Genomic DNA, 27,812 nt, shown 5'->3' with positions numbered 1-27,812 from the left:
AAAAGGGGAAACTCAGTTCAAAAAGTTTGAAAACCACTCAAGGTGCAGGGAAGGCACAGCTAGGTGCTGTGTGCAAACAGAGGATAGCTAGGAGCTGTGTACAGGCAGGGGAGCTCCTAGTGCAGCTCCCAACTTCAGCCCCCATCCTGGCTGGGGGGGCGGAGGGGGAGGTTTGCCAGCTTCAGCCTCGCGACGCTCCCAGCTTCAGGGGGTTGGAGAGGTGCCAGTGTAGTGGCACAAACTGCTGTGCTACACCAGCTTCAGCCCTGCGCCATTCCCAGCTTGTAAATGGAGAACCACAAGAAATGTACTAAATTCTTAAATATTTGCTATCTTATGGAAAAGATTGAATTACAATTATCTTTTCTGAATGAGTTATTCTAAAATTTCAAGTCTCCCAAATAATTTATTCATCATGTACATGGATACAAGTTAGAAAAAAATAACAGCAATAAAATAAGATGATGCAGGACCGTTTTGTACAAAGCAACAGAAATGAGTATCAAGTGATTTCCAGAATTAATATAAACACAAAGTAAAAGGTGAAGTTTCAATATTTTATTCAAGTTGGGTTTTTTGTCTATTTCATTTTAAGTAGTGTCAAGTACAGCATTTTGGGGTCTAGTTCCACACAAAATGGAAGACTAAAAATGTTCTCATTAAATTACTAAAAAAAAAGAAGTGGTAATAAAACAAAAGTCCATTTTAAATTCAGAGTGATGCCACTATGCGATGACAGTTACAAAGGCTCTTCCCTGCTTATGGCTTTGTCTTACAAGCTTTTCCATATTCAGTGCAAGGGAAAGGAACACCACCACAAAACAAGTATTATTGACTGAGTCACATCAAACCTTCTCCATACCAAAATTATACAAGGTGAACAATCTAAAGCACTCTGAAGACAGCTGTAGGTATCAGATAACTAAATAAGACAAACAGTTAATGGAATCTCTCTAAAAATATCCTTTTTTTCTGATAGTTTTGCACACTCCATTATGGACTAAAACTCTGATAAGTTAATATCCAAAAACTATGCTTCATAAATTAAGAGTTCACTATGGTGGATTGCAATTCTCAGTCACAGTTTCTATACCACACACTTTTCTGTCGTTATATAGCCATTACTCTGGAACAGGTAATCAGTACCTTCACCATATCCCTTGTGAAGTTGTAATTAGCAGCTGTGATGGGCAACAAGCCTGGAATTAGGTTTTTTTTTTTTAAATGTTTTCTTCTCAAAGAACAAACACTTTAAAGCTTAGCTGACTTTAACCAGGTTTAACATGACTGATACATAACAATACTTGCATCCCAGACAAAAAACATTGAAAGGTTCACTAAATTCTGAAGGTAGCTATGCTGTAAAGTATTTTCAAATTAATGATTGTACGATCGCTTTTTATGCCTCAAATTCCAATCCTAGACCAAGTTTGTGTCCACCTGCATTGACATTCTTGCCATCCAACAAAGCCGACAATGTCAGTTTGATACCTGCGTAAAAGAACAAAGAGGGAAATGGTAAAACCTGGAAAAGAGGTACCACATAAAATATGCTGGGTGTATATTTCGCTTCTTTGAATTATTGGCCTGTTATGGTAATTTAATTTGGTTGTATGGGGTGGCTATTCGTGTAAAGATTGTCCTTCTAAAGTAACTTGTAATGCCTAAAGCAGTAGATGCATTTCTATCAAAAGAAGAAATAATGAACAACAACCTAGGGCTAAATTCTGCTATGTTTACTCATCTGGGTGGTACATTACTCTGAGGGCTTGTCTACACTACGCAGCTTTTAGCAACAAGGCTGTGTTGCTAAAAGTCAGCATGTGTGAACACTCTCTCTCAGTATTTTGTCAGCACTTTTGCCAACAAAATACTTCCAGCCCTGCGAGGGGCGTAAGCTTTGCCAGCAGGAGAGTGCATCTCCTGCCGACAAAGCCGCAGTCACACTGCCGCTTGTGTTGGCAAAACTGTTGTCTTTCGCCGAGGGGCTTTAAGTACCCGTGAAAGACAAAAGTTTTGGCCACATCATCGCAGTGTAGACAAGCCCTGAGTCATTCTATTGATTTCAGTGGGATTAATGGCAGAGTAAGATATTACTTAAAGTGAGTGTGAATGACAGAATCAAGACTAGTATGTCTACCCAACTTCCTAAAGCACATTTAGATCTATGGATGAATAGTGCAAAATGCAAAAAAAATTGTGTCAGTCAATCTGGTATTCTGACAGCAACATCATTGTGCTTCAGTAATTCTGTGATCAGCAGCACTGAAGTTCTCCTCTGTGGGCCAGTGGAACTCAAGCGTGTCATGCTTTGAATCAGAAGAGAGGCTTACAATAGGAGAGCTTCCAGTGACTATGAATGCACTTGCTAAATCAGGTTTTTACATGTACAAAAGGCCTGTTTGTGTGTCTAACAGGTCATTTGAGGTACTGCATGTTTCTGGCAAATCTGCTCCTCATTGAATGTCAAAAAGTTTGAAAAAAATCCAGCCCTAAAAGAGTCATTTCTTGAGTCGGCAAGTAGGACAACGTTATAAAACCGAATCACTTTTCTACACGAAAATCTGTTCACTGCTTGAAGACTAAAATGTATCTTTCTCAAATTCTGAATTCCTTCTGTCTGCACTTACCTGGCTTCAAAGTCTGAGTGTATCCTAAACCAATCAGACTGGAGTTGTTCACTTTAGCCTGAAAAAACAAAACAAAACAAATCACTTTATTAATAATTTTAATTTTAATCATTTTAATAATCTGGTACATTTCTTCAAAGTCTTTGCTGTTTTTAAGTGGCCTTTTTTTAAAGCTTAAACTCTTTCAGATTCCAAATCATGAACAGAATATGAACCAAATTTTGCCACTATTTACATCTATGCAACTCCACTAAATACTTCCAATATACAAAGATATTTTTGTTAACCAACTTAATAACTATTGTAATGAGTCATGAATACCAGAGAATACTCTCTTCCACTTCACCTAGATCAATTCTTATATGCCAGTCTACTGGCAAGACAGAACTCTGTGCTACTTTTCAGAAAGTACAGGTAATAGTGATCTCAGACTGTCTGACTGATGGACAGCAGGCAAAATACAGAGAATGGGTCAAATTCATCCCATGGAATTACATCAAGGATGTATTTGACCCACTAACTCCAAAACAAATATTACAAACTTTGGAGCTTTCCATTATTACAGGCAGTGCAGGTAGCAACACTTATAGTTGAGGTTACTCAATTTCCATCATCAAAACCTGTTTTCCATTGCTTATAATGGCACCTGTACAGTACTCACAGAGAAAGATGCATCAGGGTCAATCTGATATTTGGCTGCTATTCCAAAGCGAGTGTTGCTATTTCCAGCTGTCCAAGCGAGATTGACAGCAGTTTCCAATTTATCATTCACCTTCTGATAAATGGAGCCTCCAAATTCTGTGCCATCATTCCTGTAATGAGCAGGTTACTTTTCAATTGCACAGGAAACTTTAGGTTCTTCATCAGGATCCATGTAAGTAAAAGCTTCATTAATAACTCATTTAATAACTCTGCAGCAACTATATAGAATGGAAACAATGGGCCAGATTGATTTTGAGAAGTCATGCGTTATTGTTTTGTTTTTTAACCACTGAATTTCATGAACTGCTTATCATATTTCAATAAATCCATCCATGACCAAAAAAGAGAAGCCAGGAGAAAAACAGAAATGGTCTCATAACTTGATGGTTTCCAATTTCCCCTCCTCAGTGGTTGAAATCTTTTCAGCAAACTGGGTCCATCAAACTTGTTCTTATCTATACATCTAACCACCCTATTTCCCTTACACACCTTTTTTAGTGCTTATGGAAGTGGCTACAATGACAGTCCTGCTGACTGAACCTCCTGTTTAGGCTATATGAAGTTTGATTAAACTCCCTTGCTCTTGTGTTTCATTTCCTTCTGTTTCTGTTCTTGTACATTGTTTGTTTTCTCTCTCTTGGGCCAAACCATTAGTCTCTATTCCAATTTACCTTGCATAAATGGAGACTAGCTTTTACTTTCTTTTGCATGAAGAAAGTGTGTGTAATTGAATACATTTGCTTCTTTTATATTTCCAATAAAAATCTGTTACAAAGTTGTACAGTTGAATGCCAAGCCAAACAATCGCTCACAATCTGTTCTTATTCCCTTTAAAACTGAATGAGTGCTAAAGGTTCTCTCGGTCTCCCACGCCCTCACCCACATACATCAAACAAATGGCAAGTGCAAAACAGTATCTGAAGTCTTTAAGCAGATCTCTCTCCAATTTCTGGAGGTTCCTACTGAGCCTTCTCAGTAAGGGAAGAGTCCATGCCAACTCCATCATTCTCCCTCTTGTTAAATTTTGACAACTTCTCCCCTTCATTACTAAACCAGGGAGCAATATATATTAATGCTCATTTGCTGGTACTTACACATTAGTGTGAAGCTGGAATTCATCAGTCTTATAACCAACGGCAAAGTTGCTCTGGGATACTCTGGATTTAGTCGTCTCAAAAGTCATTTGGTAACCTGCCAACCAACCCTCATAGCCGAACACAAAGGCTCCACGTATTGAAGGTCCAGCAATATCAAAATCCATGTCACAGCCAAGGTTGATGTGTTCCCGTTTATATCCTGTCTTAATTTTAGCATTTTTTTTCCTGAAAGAAGGGGGGGGTAGGGGAGAGAAAAGGTTACAGATGGGGTGGCAACACAGTTTTATGACAAAATCATTCACAGTTAGTGATTTTATCAATCCATTGTTACTTTTAACAAAACAGAACAATGCCAGAAGATAAAGTACACATACCCAGAGATCCATCCTTTAAATTTGTTTCACGTTGTATACATAACTGCAAATAAATTATGTGCACATGAAGCAATAAAATTTAAAAAAAAAAGTTTGGAATACTGAGCCTCACATGCAGATCTTGAAACTAAATTACAATATATGAAAGTTGCAATACAAAAAAGCATGAAAGAAACCTAGTATGTACTGAATTGTTTTTGCAATTAAAGACTGCGTTCAGGGCTGGTGCAACCTATTAGGCGACCGCCACTAGCATTTGGGGGACGGTATTTTCTTCGGCGGCAACCGCAGCGGCCGGATCTTCGGCCGCTTCGGTCATTGTCAGCATTTAGGCGGAAGGAGCTGGGGCAGGGGGGCATGCAGAGGGCCGCCTGCAGCAAGTGGGGGGAGGGGGGAGCAGCACACAGGGGAACTCCCCACCCCATCTCACCTCTGCTCCACCTCCTCGCCCGAGCATGCTGCCCCACTCTGCTTCTCTCCCTCCCAGGCTTGTTGCGCCAAACAGCTGATTGGCACCGCAAGCCTGGGAGGCAAGAGAAGTGGAGCAGCATCGGCATACTCGGGGAGGAGGCAGAGGTGAGATGGGGTGGGGAGCTGCTGCACAGCTCCCCATATGGGGAGGGGGAGCTGCCACGGGGGGGGAGGTGCCTCATGGCAAAGGGGAGGTGAGGAGCTGCCGCAGGGCTCAGGGAGGGGGCAGAACAAAGGTGAGCTGGGGTGGGGAGCTGCCGCATGGCTCCCCGGGCAGGGTAGGGGAGCTGCCACGGGGGAGGTACCTCAGGGCAGAGGGGGACGGGGAGCTGCCGCAGGGCTCAGGGAGGGCACAAGGTGCAAGTTTCGGCTAAGGTGTGAAACATCCTTGCACCAGCCCTGACTGCGTTATCTAGGATCCTACCTAATTGCTTTGTAAACTGGTGTAGGTGAGAGAGAAGATAACTTTGGAGTTTTTATTTGAATATAATTTCAAAAGCTTGTTCCACTGAAAGCTCCTAAATGCCTAAAACTGGAAACTTCTGGGAAAACATGAAGCAGAAAGGTTGCTTAGTCAAGTTTCATATGCAGACTGCCGTAAATCAACTCAAGTCCTGTTCTGGGTTCTAAATAGGTGGGAACTGAGTCAAGAAAAATCCATTGTTAACCACGCAACAACAGCCAGCTCCACCATATCTTACTAACTACAGACCCAATTCAGCAAAATACTGAATCTTGTCCCTAAACTTTAAGTAGCCTTTAACTGGACTACTCATGTGCTCAATGGTACACACGTGATTCAGTACCTTCCTGAATCAGGTCCTAAGGCAGAAAGTGTTACCTTTTCCCTGCCTCTCTCTTCCCAGAAATATTCAACTCTATGGCATTAACAGCAGTTATAATCCCATTTGACAGTGTGTTCACTTTCCGAGTCAATTTCTACCAGATTACAGCTTGACTAAATTATGCGTTTGGTGGTTTCCTTACAATCATATTATGGTTTGATTATTAAATATCAAAAGTTTTTCATCCTATGTTAATTCTTTGCAATTAAAGACTGATTTATATATGATCCTACCTAATTGCTTTGTAACTTGGTATAGATGAGGAAGAAGATTCCTTTGCATTAGACAATTTTTATTTGAATATAATGTTAAAAGACTGTTTCATTGATATCGTCTGACTACCCAAGACTGAAAAATTTCTGAGAAAAACAGGAAGTAAAAAGTTTGTTAATCAGGTGACATATACAGACTGCTGGTTGCCTAACAAATTCATACAAACACTTCCATTCAGTATAATGGGTTTCCTTTCATGCAACCCAAGGAGGAAGGGCTTTTCCTGTCACACACGTATTAATTTAGGGCATTCATTCTCTTGAAATACTCTGTACCTACTTAATTAAGCTATCACTCATTAAAAATAACCAATACCCTACTTGCCATCCTGTTCAATTTCTATTAGCAGCAATGCATTATCCACAATCCACACAACAGTAAGAGAAGGAGACTTCTAATGACTAATGATCACCTGTGACTAATGGCCTTGGGAGCTGCTACATATCCCTCTGCCTTGCTTATCAAATATGTACATCAATAGCATTTTGGTCTCCAAAAATAATACTATAGAGAATCACAAATTTTCAGAAGTTCAAGTAATCAAACTCCCTGTCTCCTCTCACCTCATAGCTATTCCCATTCTTGTACAGCCACGCTGAGCTATTCCAAACATTTTTAATTTGAACATTTCCATTAAACATGAAGATTGGAGGGAGGGGGGAACTGTAGCTGTTCCATTAGTAATCTCTCAGGAAAGGTCAGCAGCGCATTGCAATAAGGAGCTGCTGGCAACTGAAAGAGTATTTTCCAGTCTTTCCAACGTTACTCCCAGAAAGATCTGCTTTTCCATAAACTAGGAGTAACAGAAATTTTTGAGCCAGTCTTTGGAAACAAATGCTCTATCACCCTTCTGCTGCTATGGGGAGCCTTCACACCACAGAGGTCTTCACCTCACAGAGCCATCTGTGTAGCAAGTAAGCCATCTGTGTAGCAAGTTTTTCAATGGGTTAAGTAAAACTCTGAAGAAGTTGGAGGAATTTGGGTTTTCTGGCAGCTATGCATCAATCTATGCATTTCTAGTGCAGACATCATGTGCTAAATGCATTAAGTACCAAATGCAAACTGAAGAATGCATAATCTTAGTCCACAATGCACCTCTTCTCCATCACTCCTTGATTTAGGCACTGTAACTTAGTTTTTCTTTCTTTACATTTAAAAGAAATGCTGTGTCATTCTTCCACACCCATTACTGAGAGAGGCTTGCACAAACAGGGTGGATCTTGCATCACGATCTGAAAATAAGCTCAAGCTCATTAGATCATCTATGGCAAGTAGCTCTTTAGTGGGTTCTCTTCCATGACCAACACTACCCCTGGAAAGTTTCATCTTGTGCTCTCAACTCTGTCACAGAGGGAGAGGCATTCTCTCAGCTAGGCCCTAATCAGTTAAGGGTTTTAAACACTAGTACCAGGACCTAGCACATTAGAATAGAAAGCCAGAAAGTGTGCTGAGCCCCCTTATAATGTCCTGGTATCTTTCAATATGGAATTATGCTTATAGACAGACCTGCTGCCTGGAATCACTTGCTCCTTGCTAGTCTTGTCCAGTGCATAATATTTCTCTTACACTTCCTTAGGTTTGTTTACATTAAGGGAGCAGATTCTCATTACCTAGTGGACTCTCACTCCAGAATTTCTGACTGTCATTTTTAAGATCTTTTCTTTCCTTTGAACTTACAGGTTCATTCCATCAACAACATTAAGTTTTGGGAAAACTGTATCAAAAAATTTCCTCTACCACTTTACTTGGTCACTTCCCAGAGTCATTCCAAACATATGGCTCAATCTAATTGAAATTTCAAAGTAATGCTCTATTTCAGCTGGGAAAAAGAAGTCTTTCACTTTAATGGCTTCAAACTTGCCTTCAGTACACTTTTATAGTGACTGCACCCTTCCTTTTACTCTCAGGAGCTTCTAAACTTTGCATTGCCCAGCTGATGTTCTCTCCTGATGTAATCTCTTCTGCAGCAGCGTAGGAGGTGGAAGTCAAAGACTGTCAGCAGCACTCAGCATTGGCTTACCTCTGCTTCCACTGAAGTCAGAGTAAAACTCACAATGACTGCAATGGGAACAAAGACAGGCCAACACTGAGCACGCCTGAAATTCCCATTCGTGGTTAATAGGTTCATCCAGGAAGGAAAAGTAAAAGATGTGTCAAACTCATGTCTGGTGTAATTCTACTGAATTCAATGGCGTCACACCTGATTCTGGCCCAGTTTATTCGGATAATTTTTAAATGGCCCCTCTACAGAGGAATCCCCATTTCAGTTACAAGGCAGGTGGTATATCATCTGGGGAGCTGTTGTGAGATAACGGCTGAGCTATAATTTCCCATTCATATGTGATTATTGTTTAAATCCAATGATGTAATAATTCATTTTCAACAAAACTTCAGATTATTATTAGGGCTGTCAAGCGATTGAAAAAATTAATCACAATTAATCATACTATTAAAGAATAGAATACCATTTATTTAAATGTTTTTAGATGTTTTCTACATTTTCAAATATATGGATTTCACTTACCATACAGAATACAAAGTGTACAGTGCTCTCTTTATATTATTTTTATTACAGATATTTGCACAGTAAAAAACAAAAAATCATTTTTCAATTCACCTAATACAAATAATATAGTGCAATCTCTAACATGAAAGTTGAGCTTACAAATGTAGAATTATGTACAAAAATATAACTGCACTCAAAAATAAATCATTGTAAATCTTTAGAACCTAAAAGTCCACTCAGTCCTACATCTTGTTCCCCATTTCTTGTATATGTCACCTGAAAGTGACATCAGGTGTTTGCATGGCACTGTTGTATTTACATGCCAGATGCGCTAAAGATTCATATATCCCTTCATGCTTCAACCACCCTCCCAGAAGACATGCATCCATGCATATGATGGCCTCTAACGCAGTAGCAATCCAAAGCAGTGCGGACCAATAGATACTCATTTTTATCATCTGAATCAGATGCTACCAGGAAAAGGTTGATTTTCTTTTTTGGTGGTTCAGTTCTGTAGTTTCTGCATTGCAGTGTTGCTCTTTTAAGACTTCTGAAAAGATGCTCTACACCTCATCCCTCTCAAATTTTGGAAGGCACTTCAGATTCTTAAACCTTGGGTCAAGTGCTCTAGCTATCTTTAGAAATCTCACATTGGTACCTTCTTTGAGTTTTGTCAAATCTGCAGTGCAAGTGTTCTTAAAACAAACAACATGTGCTGGGTCATCATCTGAAATTGCTGTATCATGAAATATATGGCAGAATGTGGGGTAAAACAGAGCAGGCGACATACAATTCTCCCCCAAGGAGTTCAGTCACATATTTAATTAAACACATTTTTTTAACGACCATCAGCAGCATAGAAGCACGTCCTCTGGAATAGTGGCCAAAGCATGAAAAGGCATACAAATGTTTAGCATATCTGGTACTAAAATACCTTGCAATTATGACTACAAAAGTGCCATGCGAATGGCTGTTCTCACTTTCAGGTGACATTGTAAATAAGAAGCGGGCAGCATTATGGCCTGTAAATGTAAACAAACTTATTTGTCTTAGTGATTGGCTAAACAAGAAGTAGGACTGAGTGGACTTGTAAAACTTCAGAGCCTACATTGCACTCAAAAAACAAAAAAACACAGTTATGGAAAAAAATCTATAATTGTATATTTTACTTTCATGATAAAGAGATTGTGCTACAGTACCTATATGAGGTGAACTGAAAAATACTATTTCTTAATCATTTTTACAGTACAAATATTTGTAATAAAAATAATAATGTAAAGTGAGCACTATACACTTTGTATTCTGTGTTGTAATTGAAATCAACATATCTGAAAATGTAGAAAAACATCCAAAAATATAATAAATTTCAATTGGTATTCTATTGTTTAACAGTGCGATTAATTGCAATTCATTTTTTAACCACGATTAGTTTTTTTAGTTAATCGCGTGAGTTAACTGCAATTAATTGACAGCCCTACTTTATATGCTATAAAACTAACAACGAATATACTATCTGCACACGAGACAGCAAGCAATTTGAAATCAGAATATGAGGTCTGCAACTTGGGGTGAAATAGTCACTGTGATTACTGCCTGGTCACTTGCAATGCCATGTGCTACTTTCAGATGCAAATCTGCATGATATTCTCAATCATCACAACATTTGTTTGTGTGGGGGAAGGAAATCATGGGGAGAAGGGGGTGGGGGAATCAACCAACATCTATTCTTACAGCTGCCTAATCCTCCTGGCCCATATAATAGGTCACTGTCCAATCACACCAACCGAAACATTCATCCAATCCTAAACATGGTTACAGCCTGCAAGAATTTAGGCTTTACATCCAGCTTGAAAGAAGAACCGAATTACTGAACTGAGTTATTGGAGCAGGCAGCCAAATGGCATGCAGTGCTCATTAATCTCCGCACTTTAGCTGATTTGTTTCGGGTGTGGTAGCCAAGTGTACATTTTATGATATGAACTGCATTAAGTCACAATGACCAAAACAAAAAAATGTTTCACCGGACACCAGTTTTGACTATAATTTTCAAATTATTGTATTTAATCATTTGCTACTTAGAAATTATGTCAAAAAGGGAATTTTCAATTCCAAGGTTTAGTAAGATGTGACATGATTTGATTGTTCAGGACATGCCTGCTCTCTGTTCTTATTCTTCAGTTTACAGAGACTAAAAGAATAAGCCAGTGTATAGGAAATAAAAACAAGCAAAATATCCCTTTTTGTTGTCACTTCTTACCCAGTGTTAGGAGAGAACGAGGAGTCAAAGGTCAGCTTCAGTCCATTTGCAAGCTGAACAGAAAAGAAATTCATCAGTTGTGTTTAGAATTAAAAAGGAGACTGTGATAAGTGAATTGGTAAACTGTGACTTGTGAGCTAAGAGTTACCTGATCTTCAAGAGTAATCTCTGTGCCTAGTGTGTTGTCCGTGTTCCACTTCTCCGTAAACGTCAAGCCATATTCCCCCCATTTGTATTTTGTTTCCAGACTGCCAGTAACTTTGCTTGTCTCTGAGTTTGCTGAACCTGAGCTTGTAAATTCCTAAAGTAAAGCAAAATAAATCAATAAAAATGCAGAATGTACCAATTACAGTAATTTGGGGGGGTATTCAGCATGACGATGCTTTTCCAAATGCTTTTTCTATATTTGTTTCCTTGTCATTAATATAAGCAGACACTTGCCTGACAAAACTGCAAAATAAGAATGCTTCACATTTAAGGAATACACTGGTGATACGTGTGTGAATAATTTTCTCTGCTGACACAACACAAAATAAGATTATTTCAAGTGTTACTATGCAAGATAAAGCCTATGAAATAAAATAATTACTCTCTCAGGTCTTCAACTACATCTTTCATCAGGTATTTCAATCAGCTCAATGAAGCAATCAAACAACAATTAATGCTTATTTTGTAGCATAAACCAAATGAGAAAAATGCATCAATTCTTCAGACATTTGGGGGGGGGAGGGGAAATCACATTTCAAATGTTCTGACAGTGAGGAAGAGATGTTGCAAATCACAGCAGCTGCCAACTGTGTGTACACTTTATTTTAAAACAAGTGACTGACAATGCTGCCAAACGGCATTCAGACATCGGTCCCCAGAGAGCAGTGGCTCAAACCTGAACACTTTATTTACTAAGAGCCAACTCAAAGTCTGCAGGGGAAAAAACCACAGTCGAACCAGCAGAAGTTCATGCAGTTTTCCCCTCATCATCAAGTGGGCAGGGGGTCTGGCTTAAAAAAAGAACAGAGAGTAGGAACACAGAGCACTTCCAGGGACCCTTAAGTGATAGGGAAAACTTCATTTTTTTAAAAAGGGACTGGGAAAAGGAATACTCCCTGGGACATCCCTTAACGGGGGTACTAGGAGGGAGGGAGTGTAAAATAAAGCTGGAGGGGTATGAACAGAGCTAGTCTAATCTTAGGGAAAAAAAATCATGAACATTTTCACAAAATGTTATTCTTTTTTGGTGGGGGGGGAGACGAAGTGGCAAATCATCAGATTAATAAAAAAAAAAAAGTAATGGAAATTTCAACTAGTGCTGGGGGCATGTATGCGATCCTGGGGCGTGAGAGAAAGAAAGGTCAATAAAATTCCAAAGGGGTTTAGGAAGCACTATTACTCTGTCGTCTGGCTCCCCTTTTTATTGAAGCCCATTGCACACACTCATACGCTCCACAGATTACAGATCACGATGCAGTTTACATAAGAACAGAAGAGCTGCCGTGCTGGATCAGACCATGGTCCAATCTTGCCCAGTATCCTGTCTGCAACAGTGGCCCATACTAGAACTTCAGGGGGAAAACACAGAGCAGGGCAATTATAGAGTGGTCCATCACTCTTCCAGATCTAACTTTTGGTAGTCAGAGGTTTAGAGTCACCCTGAGCATGGGGTTGCATCCCTGGCCATCTTGGCTAACAGCAGTTGATGGATTCCATGAACTTACCCAGTTCTTTTATGAACCCAGTTATACTTCTGGACATCACAACATCCCATGGCAATGAGTTTCACAGATTAATTGTGCATTGTCTGAAAAAGTACTCTCTCTCTCGTTTGAATTAATCCTCTGCTGATTAATTTCATGAGGCAACTCCTGGTTTTTGTATTGTGCAAAAGGGTAAATAGCACTTCTCTGTTCACTTTTTCCACACCATTCATGATTTTACAGACCTCTTCCATAACGCCCCCTTAGTTGTCTCTTTTCTAAGATGAACAGCCCTAATCATTTCCTTACATGGAAGCCATTCTATACCCTCAATCATCTTTGTTGCTTTTTTCTGAACCTCTTCCAGTTCCACTATATCCTCTGTAAGATGGGACGACCAGAATTGGACACAGTGTTCAAGGAGTGGGCATAAAATGGATTTACATAGTGGCACTATGGTATTTTCTGTCTTACTTTCTATCCCTTTCCTAATAGTCCATAACATCTTGTTAGCCTTTCTCACCCCTGCTTCAGGGAGGCTAGCCCCCGGCTCTGCCCCTTCCTCCGACTGCACTCCCACCCCCCCACCCCACAGCTGGAGCCTTGAGACACAAACACCCCACCCCTGGGCTTGATGAGCCCCAGGCTGGCCAGAGGCCCAAGTGTCCATCCCCCGCCACCAACCTCAGCCAGAGCCCCAAGCTCCCCCCTTGGCTGGAGCCCTGAGACCCTCCCACCCAGAGAAGCCCCAGGCTAATCAAAGCCCTGAGCCCCCATCCCTCCTGCCAGAAGGCACTCCCATGCACACACCTGCTCAGAGGAGCACTGGGCCAGCCACAGCTGCACCTCCTCTCCCCAGACCCCAAGCTGCCGCGGGGAAAAGCTCTCACTCCTGCGAAGAAGCTTTTGATATGCCCCATGCAGGTTCCAGGGCAGCTGAGGAGGCAGTATTTGCTACTCAGCTTCCTGGGTACCTCAGTAATCTCTCTGGAGTCAAGGGACATTACTGATGAACCCAGGAAGCTGAATAGCACATACCACTTCTTCAGCCGCCCCCGAACCTTCCTGGGGCATAATAAAGCAGAAACTTCCCCCGCCAAACTTGCAACCTGGGTTCCAGCGGCTGCGGCAGGCCTATTTTACCCGCCACCCATACGTGACAGGGCTCTTTCACTGTCTATAACGAACCCTTGGCTATAACGAACAAACGGTGTAGATCCTGACATGTTCGTTATAGCAAGGTTGTATTGTACTTTGCACTTATCAACGTTGAATGGCATCTACCATTTTGTTGCGCGGTCTCTCAGTTTTGTGAGAAACCCTATGTAACTCCATGCAGTCTGCTTTGGACTTAACTATCTTGAATAATTTTGTATCATCTGCAAACTTTACCATTCCCACCTACCCCATGCCTACTTAGTTCCCTTAGGAGCCTTTGGTAAGGGACATTGTCAAAGACTTTCTGAAAATCCAAGACACTATATCGACTGGATCACCCTTGTCCACATGCTTGCTGACTCCCTCAAAGAATTATAATAGATTGGTGAGGCATGATTTCTCTTTACAAAAGCCATGCTGACTCTTCTCCAACAAATCATGTTTCTCTGTGTGTCTGACAATTCTGTTCTCTATAATTTCTACCAATTTGCCTGGCATTTGAAACAAGGTTCACCAGCTTGCCAGGCTCTCTTCTGCAGCCCTTTCTCCAGAATTCTCTTATAGAAAGATGGTGCGTTGTTAGGGTGACCAGATAGCAAGTGTGAAAAATCAGGATGCGGGTGGAGGGTGGGTAATAGGAACCCATATAAAAAAAAGCCCCAAATATTGGGATTGTCCCTATAAAATCAGGTTTCAGAGTAGCAGCCATGTTAGCCTGTTGCATCCAAAGAAGTGGGCTGTAGCCCACGAAAGCTTATGCTCAAATAAATTTGTTAGTCTCTAAGGTGCCACAAGTACTCCTGTTCTTTTTGCCTATAAAATCAGGACATCTGGTCACCCTATGCATTGAATAGTACAATGTTCTCTCACAAATATTATGCCATATATAAGTCTATTCAACAAAACTGCACCTGCTAAGAGGGAGGAATTTTTAAAAATGGCAATCAGAGTAGAAATGATAAACTTGAAATTTTAGCAACTAGGAAAAAAATTAAGTTCATCTGCAAATTTGACACCATCAGCTCAGGATTAAACAAAGACTGTGAATGGCTTGCCAATTACAAAACCAGTTTCTCCTCCCTTGGTTTTCACACTTCAACTGCTAGAACAGGGCCTAATCCTCCCTGATTGAACTACCTCATTATCTCTAGCTTGCCTGCATATATATACCTGCCCCTGGAAATTTCCACTACATGCATCTGACGAAGTGGGTATTCACCCACGAAAGCTCATGCTCCAAAACATCTGTTAGTCTATAAGGTGCCACAGCATTCTTTGCTGCTTTTACAGATCCAGACTAACACGGCTACCCCGTGATACTTGTAATATAACTGCTCTCATAAAATGCAAGATATAACAAGTATTTTATACAAGTGAGGCATAGTTCTGCAAATGAACATATCTACATCATATATAGCTCATTACAAAAAGATAACCGCAAAACATAGTACAGCCACATTATAATATAATCCAGTGTGTAAAAGGTGTGAAATTCATATTTTTCCACTTTTAGAAATGGGGACATAATAAACATATAGCTGATAGATACAAAAGTTTTCCTCTTTCCAAACTCACCAGTCCATTTTCAGATTTTGTCTTCAAATCAAGTTTTATTAATCCAAATCCTACAAAATGGCAAAAAAACCAAGATTGTTACATATTAGTTTGAAACAGCAACAGACAGCAACAGCACTTCTGTTTTATCTCTTACAGCTCCCAGCTACATCTCCTTTGAACAATCTAAGAAAATAGGATTTATACAAGAGGCGACAGCTGCTCCTATTACTTGTTTGCCAGGACAGATTTTGCCATTTATATTCATATTAGGTAGCACCTTCCTACACTTGTCCTAGTGATTTCAGTGGTGCTACTTACACATTGTCAGAGTGGAATATCTACTGCTGGTTCTACTGAGCAGTACCTTGCTCCACAAGTGACCCTATTGACTTCAGTGATACCATGCTCAGAGTAAGGTAATGTTCGACATGAGTAAAGGGATTGTAATCTGGCCCACAAAATGGTACTATACACCAGTTTCCTTCAAAACAGAGAGCACCCTAAGGGAGACATTGATGATCTTCAACTACAGGAGAACAAGTAACTCCCCACTGGTTTTTACCAGCCAGGACGGACAGCACTCTAAATCTCAGTTTGTGCGATGCAGTTCCTACAATACCCTGGAATTCAGCCTGAACCCAAATATTATCATCTGCAAAATAATTTGAAATGTCTTCATCACAGAAGGCACTCAGTTTAGCACTCAAGCTGTCAACAGCTCAAAACAAATCTGATTAAGACTGGGTGGAAATTTCAACTGAGATTTTTCAATTGGTTCCCACTGGTTTCAGCTAGTTGTTAGGTTTTGCAACAGGTCTACTGGTCAACCAGTTCCTGGGACTACTGGTTCTCCATTAATAACCTATAGAGCAGAGTAGCAGAAACCAGGTAATGGGTTCTAATAGAATGTACTGAAATTTCTAGCAGTGAAGAGAGTAAAATCTTAGGAAAACAGCTTCAGGAATTAGTTATTCAGTGAGAAAAACCTATGAAATTCCTCCTGATATTATTTACCATAACCCTTGGTGAAAACATCTCTGGCAGATTTTCCTAGATCAGCGTAAGTAGGTGGAACAGCCATTTTCTGCAAAAACAACAAAAGAGATTACAATATTTAGATTCTAGCTGATAATTTAAGCAAAACTCCCACAGTACGGCCACTCTCCTTTTTCCAACCATCAGCTCTCAATTAGCTATAGTGCTGGATAAAGTATCAGCAGCAATACTGATATTTTCTTTATTGGCCAATATTAATCACTGAGACATATATGCCATGTTGAATCAGAAACAGTCTGCAAAACAAATACAAAAAGGATAGTACAATGTGAAGAAACTTTCTGTGCCTTTGAAGGCAGTTAAATACTGATGCTTTTACAAGAAGAACTGCATGATTTACTTCCTGGTTTTTGTTCTCATTAAAGTTTCTCTTTATGTTCGTTACTTCCATTAATCAAGGTGAGAATCACAATCAATCGGGACTGAGCAATCCAGGTTTAATTCAGAACATGCCTAGCATGGGCTAACCTCTATAGTCAGTTGCACCAAAATTCCTCTAACTCCAAGGATCTGATTCCAAGCACAGAGTAAGGTAAGCTCCTCTGTTACACAGTCCAACAGGATACAATTTATGCCAGCAAAATCTATGAGTGGCTATTCTTCATCCTAAACGTTCTTTCACTGGGGCATCACTGGGGGATCAGAGTTTTAAACCTCCTTATACACTGATCCCCCTGTTCCCTTCTGTTGCCCATTGGGGAGAAAAACTGAATTCACTGTGCAGAACTGGAATTGAGGGGATTGCATAGAGGGCAGAGTGGCTATATACAATGCACCCAAACAGGCAGTCATTGGCTACCCCTCCATACTAACTAGATACAAAATCAGAGCACCATGCAAACTCTAAGGCATGGCCTGACCAGACGAGGGAGCATGGAGCATGGGAGAGGTGACTGTGTGAGATGCTTTGTTTGGCCTGGATATCCTGAGAACCACAAGCTTTGGCCCAGATTTTCAAACAGTTCTTCAGGTTGTATGAGCTCAGCAGAACTTGCCCCTTGCTGGTTCAGTGCCTGCCAGCAAGAAGGAAGGATTCATCACATTTCCCCTCACTCCCCACACTCACAGAGGTTTGTAGGATATGCCATGCCAGGGGGAAAGAAAACTACCCTTTTTTTTCCCCCCTTTTTAAAAAAAAAAAAAAACAAGCAAACCACACCAAGATATGAAGCTGTGACCCTGATGTGTTTTGTTTCATTTTTTGAAAGGGACAGCCAAAATCAGCAGACCTGAAGTCTTACAGGCCTTCCCTCATTCAGAAGTTCACTATTCCTCACACATTACAATTTAAAAACCACAAAATTGATGGTTTCTCCCTGCCTATCAATACCAGATGTTGCAGTGGGATTTCATATTCCTAACATCCTTCTTGGTTTTCTGACATTAATGACATAATTCCGGTAAAGAAGAGTGCAAATGTGATAGAGGGAATTTTCTACCAGGAATAACCAATCCTGACTCAATACCACAAGAGCTGTGCAATGCCAGAAAACAATGCCTTAATGTAAGACCTAAAGCCATACCAAAACAAAAAGCCACCAATCATATGCACACAAGAGGGTGCAGCTTCTACTCTTTTTTTGCTTCAGATTTGGATGTAATTTGTTTCCATATGAACTTCACCACCCATTAATAGCTGGCAGGCACTTTTAAACAGCCACTTAAAGCCTCAAGCATTCACTTCAACCAGTTGTTGCCTGCCAAGATAGGATCTTGCTGTTACATAAGTGAAGAATCCCTATCCTAGAGTGTACAAAACAGATGTGGTAGCTAACTCAAATTTAACTGTCTTCTCAGAATGCACATAAAGTAGTATATAAGGGAGCATAACAGCTGTATTAAGATCCAGATTCAGTTACCCAGACTACATTGTATCTGAATGTATCAGAAGACCCTTAGAGAGACAAAGTGGATAAGATAATAGCATTTATTGGACCAACTTCTGTTGGTAAGAGAGACAAGCTTTCAAGCTCTCCCACCAACACAAGTTGGTCTAATCAAAGATATTACCTCACCACGTTATCTCTCTAATATCCTGGGACCAACACAGCTACAAAAACACACATCAGAAAACGCCTGCAATTTATTAGTCGGGTACATCAAAGTATTTGAGGAACAATAGGTTGACATCAAGCAGCTAAATGGTTAAAAAAAAGTTCAGGCCATATTCCAAAAGATTTGAAGCTGCGTACAACATTAGGATGCAATTTTGTACTTTTTTCGTGCCAGCATGAAAGCTGAGATTTAATTACACTCCCTACAGTGGAAACCATTTTTAAAAGTTGATCAGATCTGACTGGGGGGAGGGGGGTTTGAACAGCTTACAAATCTGTTGATGCTTCTACAGTACTTAAAAAAAAAAATTCCTCTGTTCCACAGACCACCATCAAATTTAAAAACATAGCACAACTATGGCCCTCAGTGCACAGATCATTTCACAGAAAATAGAGTCAAGGTAGGCCCAGCAACTCCAGAATCCTGAACATATTGAGATGATTCACAATCAGGACCACGTACAGTTTAGACAATGCCACTTTCCAGTAATAACAGCCAAATCTCACTAGAACTAAGCAAGGGGTATTTCCAAAAGACCAAGCAGCACCAAATCACAGCATTAAAAATCCCTACATTTGAAAAGCAGGTAAGTATTGCTGTGAAGGGCAACTCATCTGCTGTCATTCTATAGAAGCCCTAATTGCTCTCAGTACAAGGAGCATTTTAGAGTTCATATGCATTTCCAATGCACACTTATGATCACATTGTTTCAGTTGTTTTTCCTAAAATCAAAAGTTTTACACTAACTTGTTTTCACCAAGACTGTGTGCTAATATTATTGTTTTATTTATATATTTTTAACAATTTTCCTGTATAAAATTCCACAGTGCCAAACTCTGCTCTCACTTACACTTGTGTAACTCCACTAATGGCAATGCAGTTACTCCTACACAAATGTAACAGAATGAAGGCAGGCCCCAAGATTCAGTTCTAAGATATTATCCCCAGCAAGCTATCAGCAGGAAGAGGCAGTCATGCTTGTGTGATGAATCAGCTGTGACATGCTGTCCAATGCTGCAGTTGCCTGTGGTTCCAGGGCAGTGGCAGATGCTTAGTCTCCCCTTATGCAATCACTATACTTAAGAAATAATATAAAAATGCTAAATCCATGTCCACTGTAAATCTATTTGTAAGGCAAATCATTTAAGTAACATAGAAAGAGGTGTGTCTAAAATGGGTGAAAAACCGTTCTATGTATAAGTTGGTAGTTAACCTTAACTGTTGTCAGTGACAAAGAAAAAATAATTATTTCTGTTCGCATCAGCTTGTCAACAGAGGCCTACTGTATTACAAGAGAAAAACAAATCCATCACAGCATATAAGGCTTGGTCTACACTACGCGTTTAAACCGATTTTAGCAGCGTTAAACCAATTTAACACTGTATCCGTCCACACTACGAGGCCTTTTGTATCGCTATAAAGGGCTCTTTAAATCGGTTTCTGTACTCCTCCCTGATGAGAGGAGTAGCGCTAAAATCGGTATTACCATATCAGATTAGGGTTAGTGTGGCCACAAATCGACGGTATTGGCCTCTGGGCAGCATCCCACAGTGCACCACTGTGACCGCTCTGGACAGCAATCTGAACTCGGATGCAGTGGCCAGGTAAACAGGAAAAGCCCCACGAAATTTTGATTTTCATTTCCTGTTTGCCCAGCGTGGAGCTCTGATCAGCATGGGTGGTGATGCAGTCCCAAATCCAAAAAGAGCTCCAGCATGGACTGTACGGGAGATACTGGATCTGATCGCTGTATGTCCGTTACAGAAGACGAAATGCCAAAGCGTTTGAAAAAAAAATCTACAGGCTACACAGTGCTGCATGACAAGAGTAACGGAAAGCCAAAGAATCAAATGGATGCTCATGGAGGGAGGGAGGGGGTACTGAGGACTCCAGCTATCCCACAGTCCACAGATGTCTCCGAAAAGTATTTGCATTCTTGGCTGAGCTCCCAATGCCTGTAGGTTCAAACACATTGTCCGGCGTGGTTCAGGGAGTAGCTTGTCAATTTACACACACACACACACACACACACACACCTGAAAGAAAAGGGAAAGAAATCGTTTCTTGACTTCTTTCAGTGTCACCCTATGTCTACTGAATGCTGCTGGTAGACACAATGCTGCAGCAGTGAAGAGCAGTATCCGCTCCTCTCCCCTCCCTGGTGGCAGACGGTACAATATGACTGATATCCGTTGTCACCATCAGCCCATGAGTGCTCCTGGCTTGCCTCAGGTGAGGTCGGCCGGGGGCACCTGGGTAAAAATAGGAATGATTCCTGGGCATTCCCAGTAGATGGGACAGAACGGCTGGTAACCGTCCTCATCATAGCAACTGGGGGCTGAGCTCCATCAGCCCCCTCCCTTTCCTGTGTAAAGAAAAGATTCTGTCCTGCCTGGACTATCACAGCAGCGGGATGCTGGGCTCCTCTCCTCCGCACCGCTTAATGTCCTGCCTGGACTGTCATAGCAGTGGGAGGCTGCCTCCCCCTCACTTTATCTCACTAACAAGTCACTGTTTCTTATTCCTGCATTCTTTATAACTTCATGACACAAATGGGGGGACACTGCCACAGTAGCCCAGGAAGGTTGGGGGAGGAGGGAAGCAACGGGTGGGATTGTTGCAGGGGCACCCCCCGTGAATGGCATGTCGCTCATCATTTCTGCGGGATCTGAAACGGAGCGGCTGTGCTCTCTGGTTCTCTGATACACTGGTTCTCTAGTACACTTGCCCCATATTCTAGGCAGGACTGACTATTTTTAGAAACCATGAAGGAGGGATTGACTTTGGGAGTCATTCACAGTTTTGCCTTTGCGCCCCTGGGTGACCTCAGCCAGGGGCACCCATGATAGCAGCAGACGGTACAGAAGGACAGATAACCATCATCTCATTGCCAATTTACACCGGCAGCAGACAGTACAGAACGACTAGTAACCGTCTCTGCTATCATGCAAAAGCAAATGAATGCTGCTGTGTAGCACTGGAGTATTGCCTCTGTCCGCGGCATCCAGTACACACCGGTGACTGTAAAAAAAAAAAAAAAAAAAAAGCTGAACCGGGCTCCATGGTTGTCGTGCTATGGCATCTGCCAAGGCAATCCAGGGAAAAAGGGCGCGAAATGATTGCCTGCCGTTGCTTTCCCAGAGGAAGGAATGACTGACGACATTTACCCAGAACCACCCGCGACAATGATTTTTGCCCCATCAGCCACTGGGCTCTCAACCCAGAATTCTAAGGGGTGTGGGAGACTGCGGGAACTATGGGATAGCTACGGAATAGCTACCCATAGTGCAACGCTCCAGAAATCGACACTAGCTTCGGACCATGGACGCACACTACCGAATTAATGTGCTTAGTGTGGCCGCGTGCATTCGACTTTATACAATCTGTTTTATAAAACCGGTTTATGTAAAATCAGAATAATCCCGTAGTGTAGACATACCCTAAGACTACAGCATGCTTAACCGGAATAAAGGACCAGGGACTAAGGACATACTGAGTGCATGCCCTCGTCTTTCACCTGAGTTCACTTTCTGGAATTCCTGAGACTAGGTCACAAGTGAAACTGAATGTGCTGGTCTTATCCCTGCCCTGATGTGTGTATAGATCATAAAACTACCACATGACTCAATCCCTGCTCATAGGAGGCCAAGACTTAAATAGTAGAAAATATTGGGAGTCACTGAGGCACTGACAGAGCTACATGGGGAAACTCCGAACAGACTGCTTGACTCACAGTAGAGCTACTAACGTAAGCACTAAATTCAGAATTGTAAAGAGAAAAAATGGGAACCTTCCTTTAGAGTGTGCAGCAGTTTCTACTTATTGTAGAGAACAGGGGCCAAATTAAGCCCCAGTTAAGAAAATTCTACCGAAGTCAACAGAGTTCCACCTAGGCTAAATCTAGCTCTAAATATTTCCATATATTGTGAGGTTGGCAAGTTTCCATTGTATAATACAATATTAGGGTCCTGTGTCAGCAGTTACCCAATTACATGCAAACCACCATTTATTTACCTGAGTGTCATACAAAGTGTCTTTTTTTTTTTACCCAGTAATTTTAAATACATCTGATTGCTAGCAGCCTCCTTTCCCAGAGCGAGGCTGAAACGATATAATTAATAATGAAGATGATGATACTACCTAGCTATTACATTGAGATCTACTGGTGAAGAGAACTAAGCGCTTTACAAAGGAGATCAGTATCATTATTCCCATTTTCACACAGATGGGGAAAGAGAGGCAAAGTGATATACCAAAGAACACTCAGCAGGCCAGCGGCAGTTCTGGGAACAGAACCCAGATCTCCTGACCCCAGTCCAGCGCTCTATCCTTCAATCAACATGCCTCTCCTATGATACCGGAACTTTCCCTGCATGGACTATTGGCTTTTCCTGTAGTTTTAGTAATATTTCTATGGTGGAAAATATACCACAAATTTAAAATAAGAAGGAAAAAACCCAGGCAGGACCAAAGTTAGTGGGAGTCTATGAGTAAGGACGTCTTGATTTAGACCTCAGTTCAAGCTAATTTTCACTTATAAACCTGAACATATGCAACAATTCTTGAAAATGATGATCCCTATTGAATTTGAAAGGATTTCAGTTTACCATTTCCACAGTGGGGTTCCTTTAGAGCATCTTAAAGGCAGACTTTGTGCCATGATATAAGCCAACAATATGTTCCACTGAACTATTTGTGCAAACCACGGTGACATAGTATCACAAATTATGAGACAAACGACCATCTCCTTGCACAAGAGGGAAGGCAAATCAAGGACTCATCCCTTACAGTCCACAAACCTAAGAAATTTGATTCATTTTTAAAATAGTTGCTAGAAAGTTACAACTTGAACCAATGCTCTGGATTCTTTGGCCAGGAGATTTAATTTACAAATTAAAAATTATTTAAAAAAAACCAGGAGAGATGGTGGATTTGTATTACAGAATTACAAAAACGATGGTCCTAAAAACAACAAAAACAAACCAGACTTTAGCGTCTCAAAAAACTACTCGCAGTTGAAAAAATAACTAAGCCTGCCCAGGCCTTGTTTTAAAAGACGTTTAAGAGCCTAATACAAAGCCCATTCAAGTTGATTGCAATCAGCTTTGGATCAGGGCAAAGATTTATGCACATGCTTAACTTTAAACACAAGTCATCCTAAAGCACATGTGTTAGTCTTTGCAGGACCTGGGCCTAAGTGCACATATTTGTGAATACTCTGAACTATGGATCAGTAGGAAACCAAAGACCAAATTTTGCCCCAATTTGTAAGTTCACTTAAATCAATATACCTTAATGACTCAAATATAAGTCCAAAGCCTGCAAGCTCTTCCACACAGGCAGACCATTCAGTAAGCCCTTGCAGAGTCAAACTATCTAAGATACTTACTTATATGACACCCATTACCATAGTATCTGAGCAATATCCCCATAATACGCTAGGGAGGTAGGGAGGTAAATTTAACAGACAGGGAACAGAGGCACAGAGTTTAGGTGACTAGCCGAAGGTCACCCAGGAAGTCTATGACAGAGCAGGGACTTGAACCTCAGTTCCACATTGAGTTCATGGAACTGTGTGCAGCATAGGGGCCCTATTTTTAGTTTACTGAGCAAATATTATGCATTTTAAACCCTCTCAAACTAGTTACATCATCATCCAAATAAGGAATTGTTTTGTTCTTAAATACTGACGTATTTAACACACTCTAGTAACTCCTTTGATTAATCAAACAATAAGCATTTTTAAAAACCCTTTAGCACATATTTATAAGAACAGTTCAACAATCTTTATGTTTAGGGAATTAAAGAAAGAGAGGGGAGTCTGATCTGAGTTACATGGGTGTAAATACAATTTTAATTAAGACAATTTTATTGTTATTTGCAAAAGTTTAAGATACTAATTAAATAAAACACACAGGATACAATTCTTCCCTCCCCACTGTGGCCAATAAAGTTAAAAAGGCTGTGAAAGCCGAACAAGTCCCAAGGATCTAATTCTTTAAAAATAAAATCCCAAACCATACATTAACAACTGTTCATGCAAATACATGTTTAGGAAGCAGTGAGCAATAATGCGATCACTGGCAGCAAGGATGGGAACAGAATTAGGACAGTTAATTAGTTGGCCAGTAAAATCTATGAGTTACCACAATTATATCACCAATTCAATGTAGGCTAACCAGGTACAAAGGGCACAGTAGGCATGGGCAACGCACTGAAGAGGGGACAGAGCACTTCCTAAACATTCTGGGCCATATTATATCCTCTATTACAGGGGTTCCCAAACTTGGTTTGCGGCTTGTTCAGGGTAAGCCACTGGTGGGCTGGGAGATGCTTTGTTTACCTGAGAGTCCACAAGTATGGACACTCGCAGCTCCCAGTGGCCACAGTTTGCCATTCCTAGCCAATGGGAGCTGTGGGAAGCGGTGGCCCAGCCCGCGCCGCTTCCTGTAGCTCCCATTGGCCGGGAACAGTGAACCGCCGCCACTGGGAGCGACGGTACTTGTGGACGCTCAGGTAAACAAAGCATCTCGCAGCCCACCAGGGGCTTATCCTGAACAAGCTGAGAACCAAGTTTGGGAACCCCTGCTCTATTACATCAGTGCACCCTCAAATCAATGGGCCTGACCAGTTAAAATCGAGGGCAATATTTGGTCCTCTAGGATATTTTTGTTTGCTAGTTCCTTTCACACTGTAGAAAAGCATTTGCTATATTTAATCTTAAATCAATTTTCTCCTTCTATGTTTTTCATCTGCCATATTGTCAAAATATGTATGTTTGGGCTTTGCAATCTTGCTGCTTAGATTCTGCTGACACCATCCTGCAGGGAGTCACAATACTGACTTGGGGACATCACTCATGTTGCCATACCCAATTCAGACTCTACTGCTCGATCAGACAAAAGTTGAGGCTGCATGTGGGGGGAAGAAACAGGAGTACAGAAAATGAGGGAGTAAATAAATCACTTGTTGTGTAAAGTTGGAGCAGGTGTTGTATTTTAAAAAGAGTTTTCACAGTGTGAAAGTCCTTCAAAGAGACTCTGACACAATTCATACCAGGGAATGACAGAATTTTAATTTCTGACGCTCAAAAGGCAAGCTGGAATGCAAACCAGAATCAGAACAGTTTTCCTTGGTATCATTATCACTGCTCTTTCGAAATAGCCTGACTAACTCAACAGCATGGACCTATTTTACTCCAATTTTATTTTAACTAATGGTCAAGACAGAAAGGACTTGGAGATAGAGCTACTTTCATACCACCAGATATAGTTCTTCCAAGTCACAACCGTGACAAGACAGGGTGGGGGAAAACTTTTGTGGCTGCTGCACAAGGCTGCGCCTTTTCTGAGGATAAAGGACTTCAGTCCCTAGCATCCTCAAACTGGCCCACTGCTCCAGTATTAAAATACAGTTAAAATATAAATAACTTCTTTTTTTTAAATTACAAGTATTTTGGGGGGTGGAGTTTGTGTGTTTTTTTAAATATCTCATGCTGAAATTTCCTAACTTCTAGAACTCCACTAAGCCCCATAATTTATTCACACTTTCCACAAGAATAAGGAAGATAATGGGCTGGTTAAAATAAGGTAAATTACTGGCAATCAAAGATTCTGTGCTGAGTCATGCTATCATACAAGACAGCCATGTTGGTGGAGACATAGCCAATGACTTTTGTTTTATCTGGAAATGAAAAATTATGAAAAGAAGCACACACCTCAGGAAGCGAAGCCATTCAGAAACATGAACACACTTCAGGGTTGAAGGACAATTACCTTCAAGCCAACTCTCAGATTGATTAGCACCTAGTACTACAACTCCATCAAAGTCAATGGGATTGCACAGGGCGTTTATGACAGAATTTTGTTCACTGCATGGAAGTATCCTAGTATAACCAACACTCTGTCATGTGTTATTGCTCATATTTATATCAACCATAGAGCAAGTCATGGTTTAAAGGATCAAAAGCCATCTGATATCAAAGGTTATAATCTAAACATTGTTTCAGAAAAAGTGTATATAGTTGTATATTTAAACTGTTAGAATATTCTTATTTTGCCTCCACGTACATTTTAAAACATGCAAATCTTAGCTGCTATGGAATTTCCTCATATCATTCCTGAGATCAACTAAAGCAGTTCACATTTCAGGATCCTGCAGTTTTTAACAGCCTGATGGATAAACAGCAAGCATTATTTTTTATTAGTGTCAAGCCTCAAAAAATAGGCATGAAAAAGGCATTAAGGACATTCAGAGTGCAAGGGGGTGGGAAGGAAGATACTGGAAGTATTAGAGCCCAAAATCCAATCAAGAACAGTTACAAACGCAGTATAGAGAATGAACAACAGTAAAATCTTGCTAATGCAGAAGTTACAAACTGTAGGCCCTATATTTATATCCCTATCATCCTAGCTGTGAAAATAATGTATCTATTTCATCTGCTAGCACAGCCCTGCACTGCGATGTAAGCAGCTCAAGTCCAGTTACTCGCCAGGAGGCAGACTTACATTTTCTTGTTGGGCCCTGTGCAATGATCATGCATTGAGGTAAATCCCAGTGTTGAGCATGCCTTCCCCAGAGGTCACCTACAGCCTACCTCTCCTAGGGCTACGGGGTGGAGAAGGAAGCTGCAGCTTCCACCCTGCAAACCCCTCCCGCTCTGACTCTGAGCCGGCTGGCGGCGGGCAGGGTCCCGGCTGGCAAACCCACGGCGCTGCCTAAAATAGATGCCGACTCCCCCTGTTTAGTGCCGCAAGAATGCGCCACCCCCGAAGGTGACTGGGGGGGACCGGCTCAGCCCTTTGGGATCTGGGCAGCTGGTGCATGGGTCAGGCTCCGCTCCAGGGAACCCCTCGCCCACCCATTGCCGCGGGTGGAGGCAGCCGCAAGGGCCTGGCTTTCCAACGCCCACTGCACGACCGATGGCACCGAGCGCCAGGCCTTTGCAAGGCACCCCCGGCCCTGCTCCCTCCCCTGCAGGCTGCAAAGGCCGGGGAGCGGCGGCCTGCTTGGGGCACGGGAGGCGGCTGCAGAGCTGCTCCGCTGCCGGCCCACGCGCTTACCTCGCTCGCCGGGCTCTGCGGCGGCTGCGGCGGGGCTGAGCGACAGCTGGGGGCGGGAGCGGGGCGGACCTTGCCGGC

General features: G+C 41.4%; 1 protein-coding gene across 1 annotated transcript; it reads right to left on the bottom strand.

Annotated features, from left to right (window-relative positions):
• Positions 1–543: 543 nt before the first annotated feature.
• VDAC1 (voltage dependent anion channel 1) lies at positions 544–27,812 on the bottom strand. The gene is made up of 9 exons (XM_030572928.1): positions 27,735–27,812; positions 16,576–16,645; positions 15,580–15,629; positions 11,304–11,456; positions 11,156–11,208; positions 4,427–4,654; positions 3,292–3,442; positions 2,631–2,688; positions 544–1,491 (listed from the first exon to the last, which is right to left on the bottom strand). Exons 2-9 carry the CDS (start codon positions 16,640–16,642, stop codon positions 1,400–1,402), a joined length of 852 nt encoding a protein of 283 aa, XP_030428788.1. The 5' UTR covers positions 16,643–16,645; positions 27,735–27,812; the 3' UTR covers positions 544–1,399.

This window comes from Gopherus evgoodei, chromosome 8 (assembly GCF_007399415.2).
Source record: "Gopherus evgoodei ecotype Sinaloan lineage chromosome 8, rGopEvg1_v1.p, whole genome shotgun sequence".
NCBI classification, from domain to species: domain Eukaryota; kingdom Metazoa; phylum Chordata; order Testudines; family Testudinidae; genus Gopherus; species Gopherus evgoodei.
This window is presented reverse-complemented; position numbering and strand designations above follow the sequence as displayed.

Bases quoted from the DNA above. Each gene is read 5' to 3' on its own strand.
- VDAC1 (XM_030572928.1), bottom strand. From the start codon at position 16,642: ATGGCTGTTCCACCTACTTACGCTGATCTAGGAAAATCTGCCAGAGAT. The intron at 11,457-15,579 runs GTGAGTTTGGAA...GCTTTACTTTAG, and splicing joins CAAAATCTGAAAATGGACTG to GAATTTACAAGCTCAGGTTC. The intron at 4,655-11,155 runs GTAAGAAGTGAC...CCCTTCTTTCAG, and splicing joins TCGTTCTCTCCTAACACTGG to GAAAAAAAATGCTAAAATTA.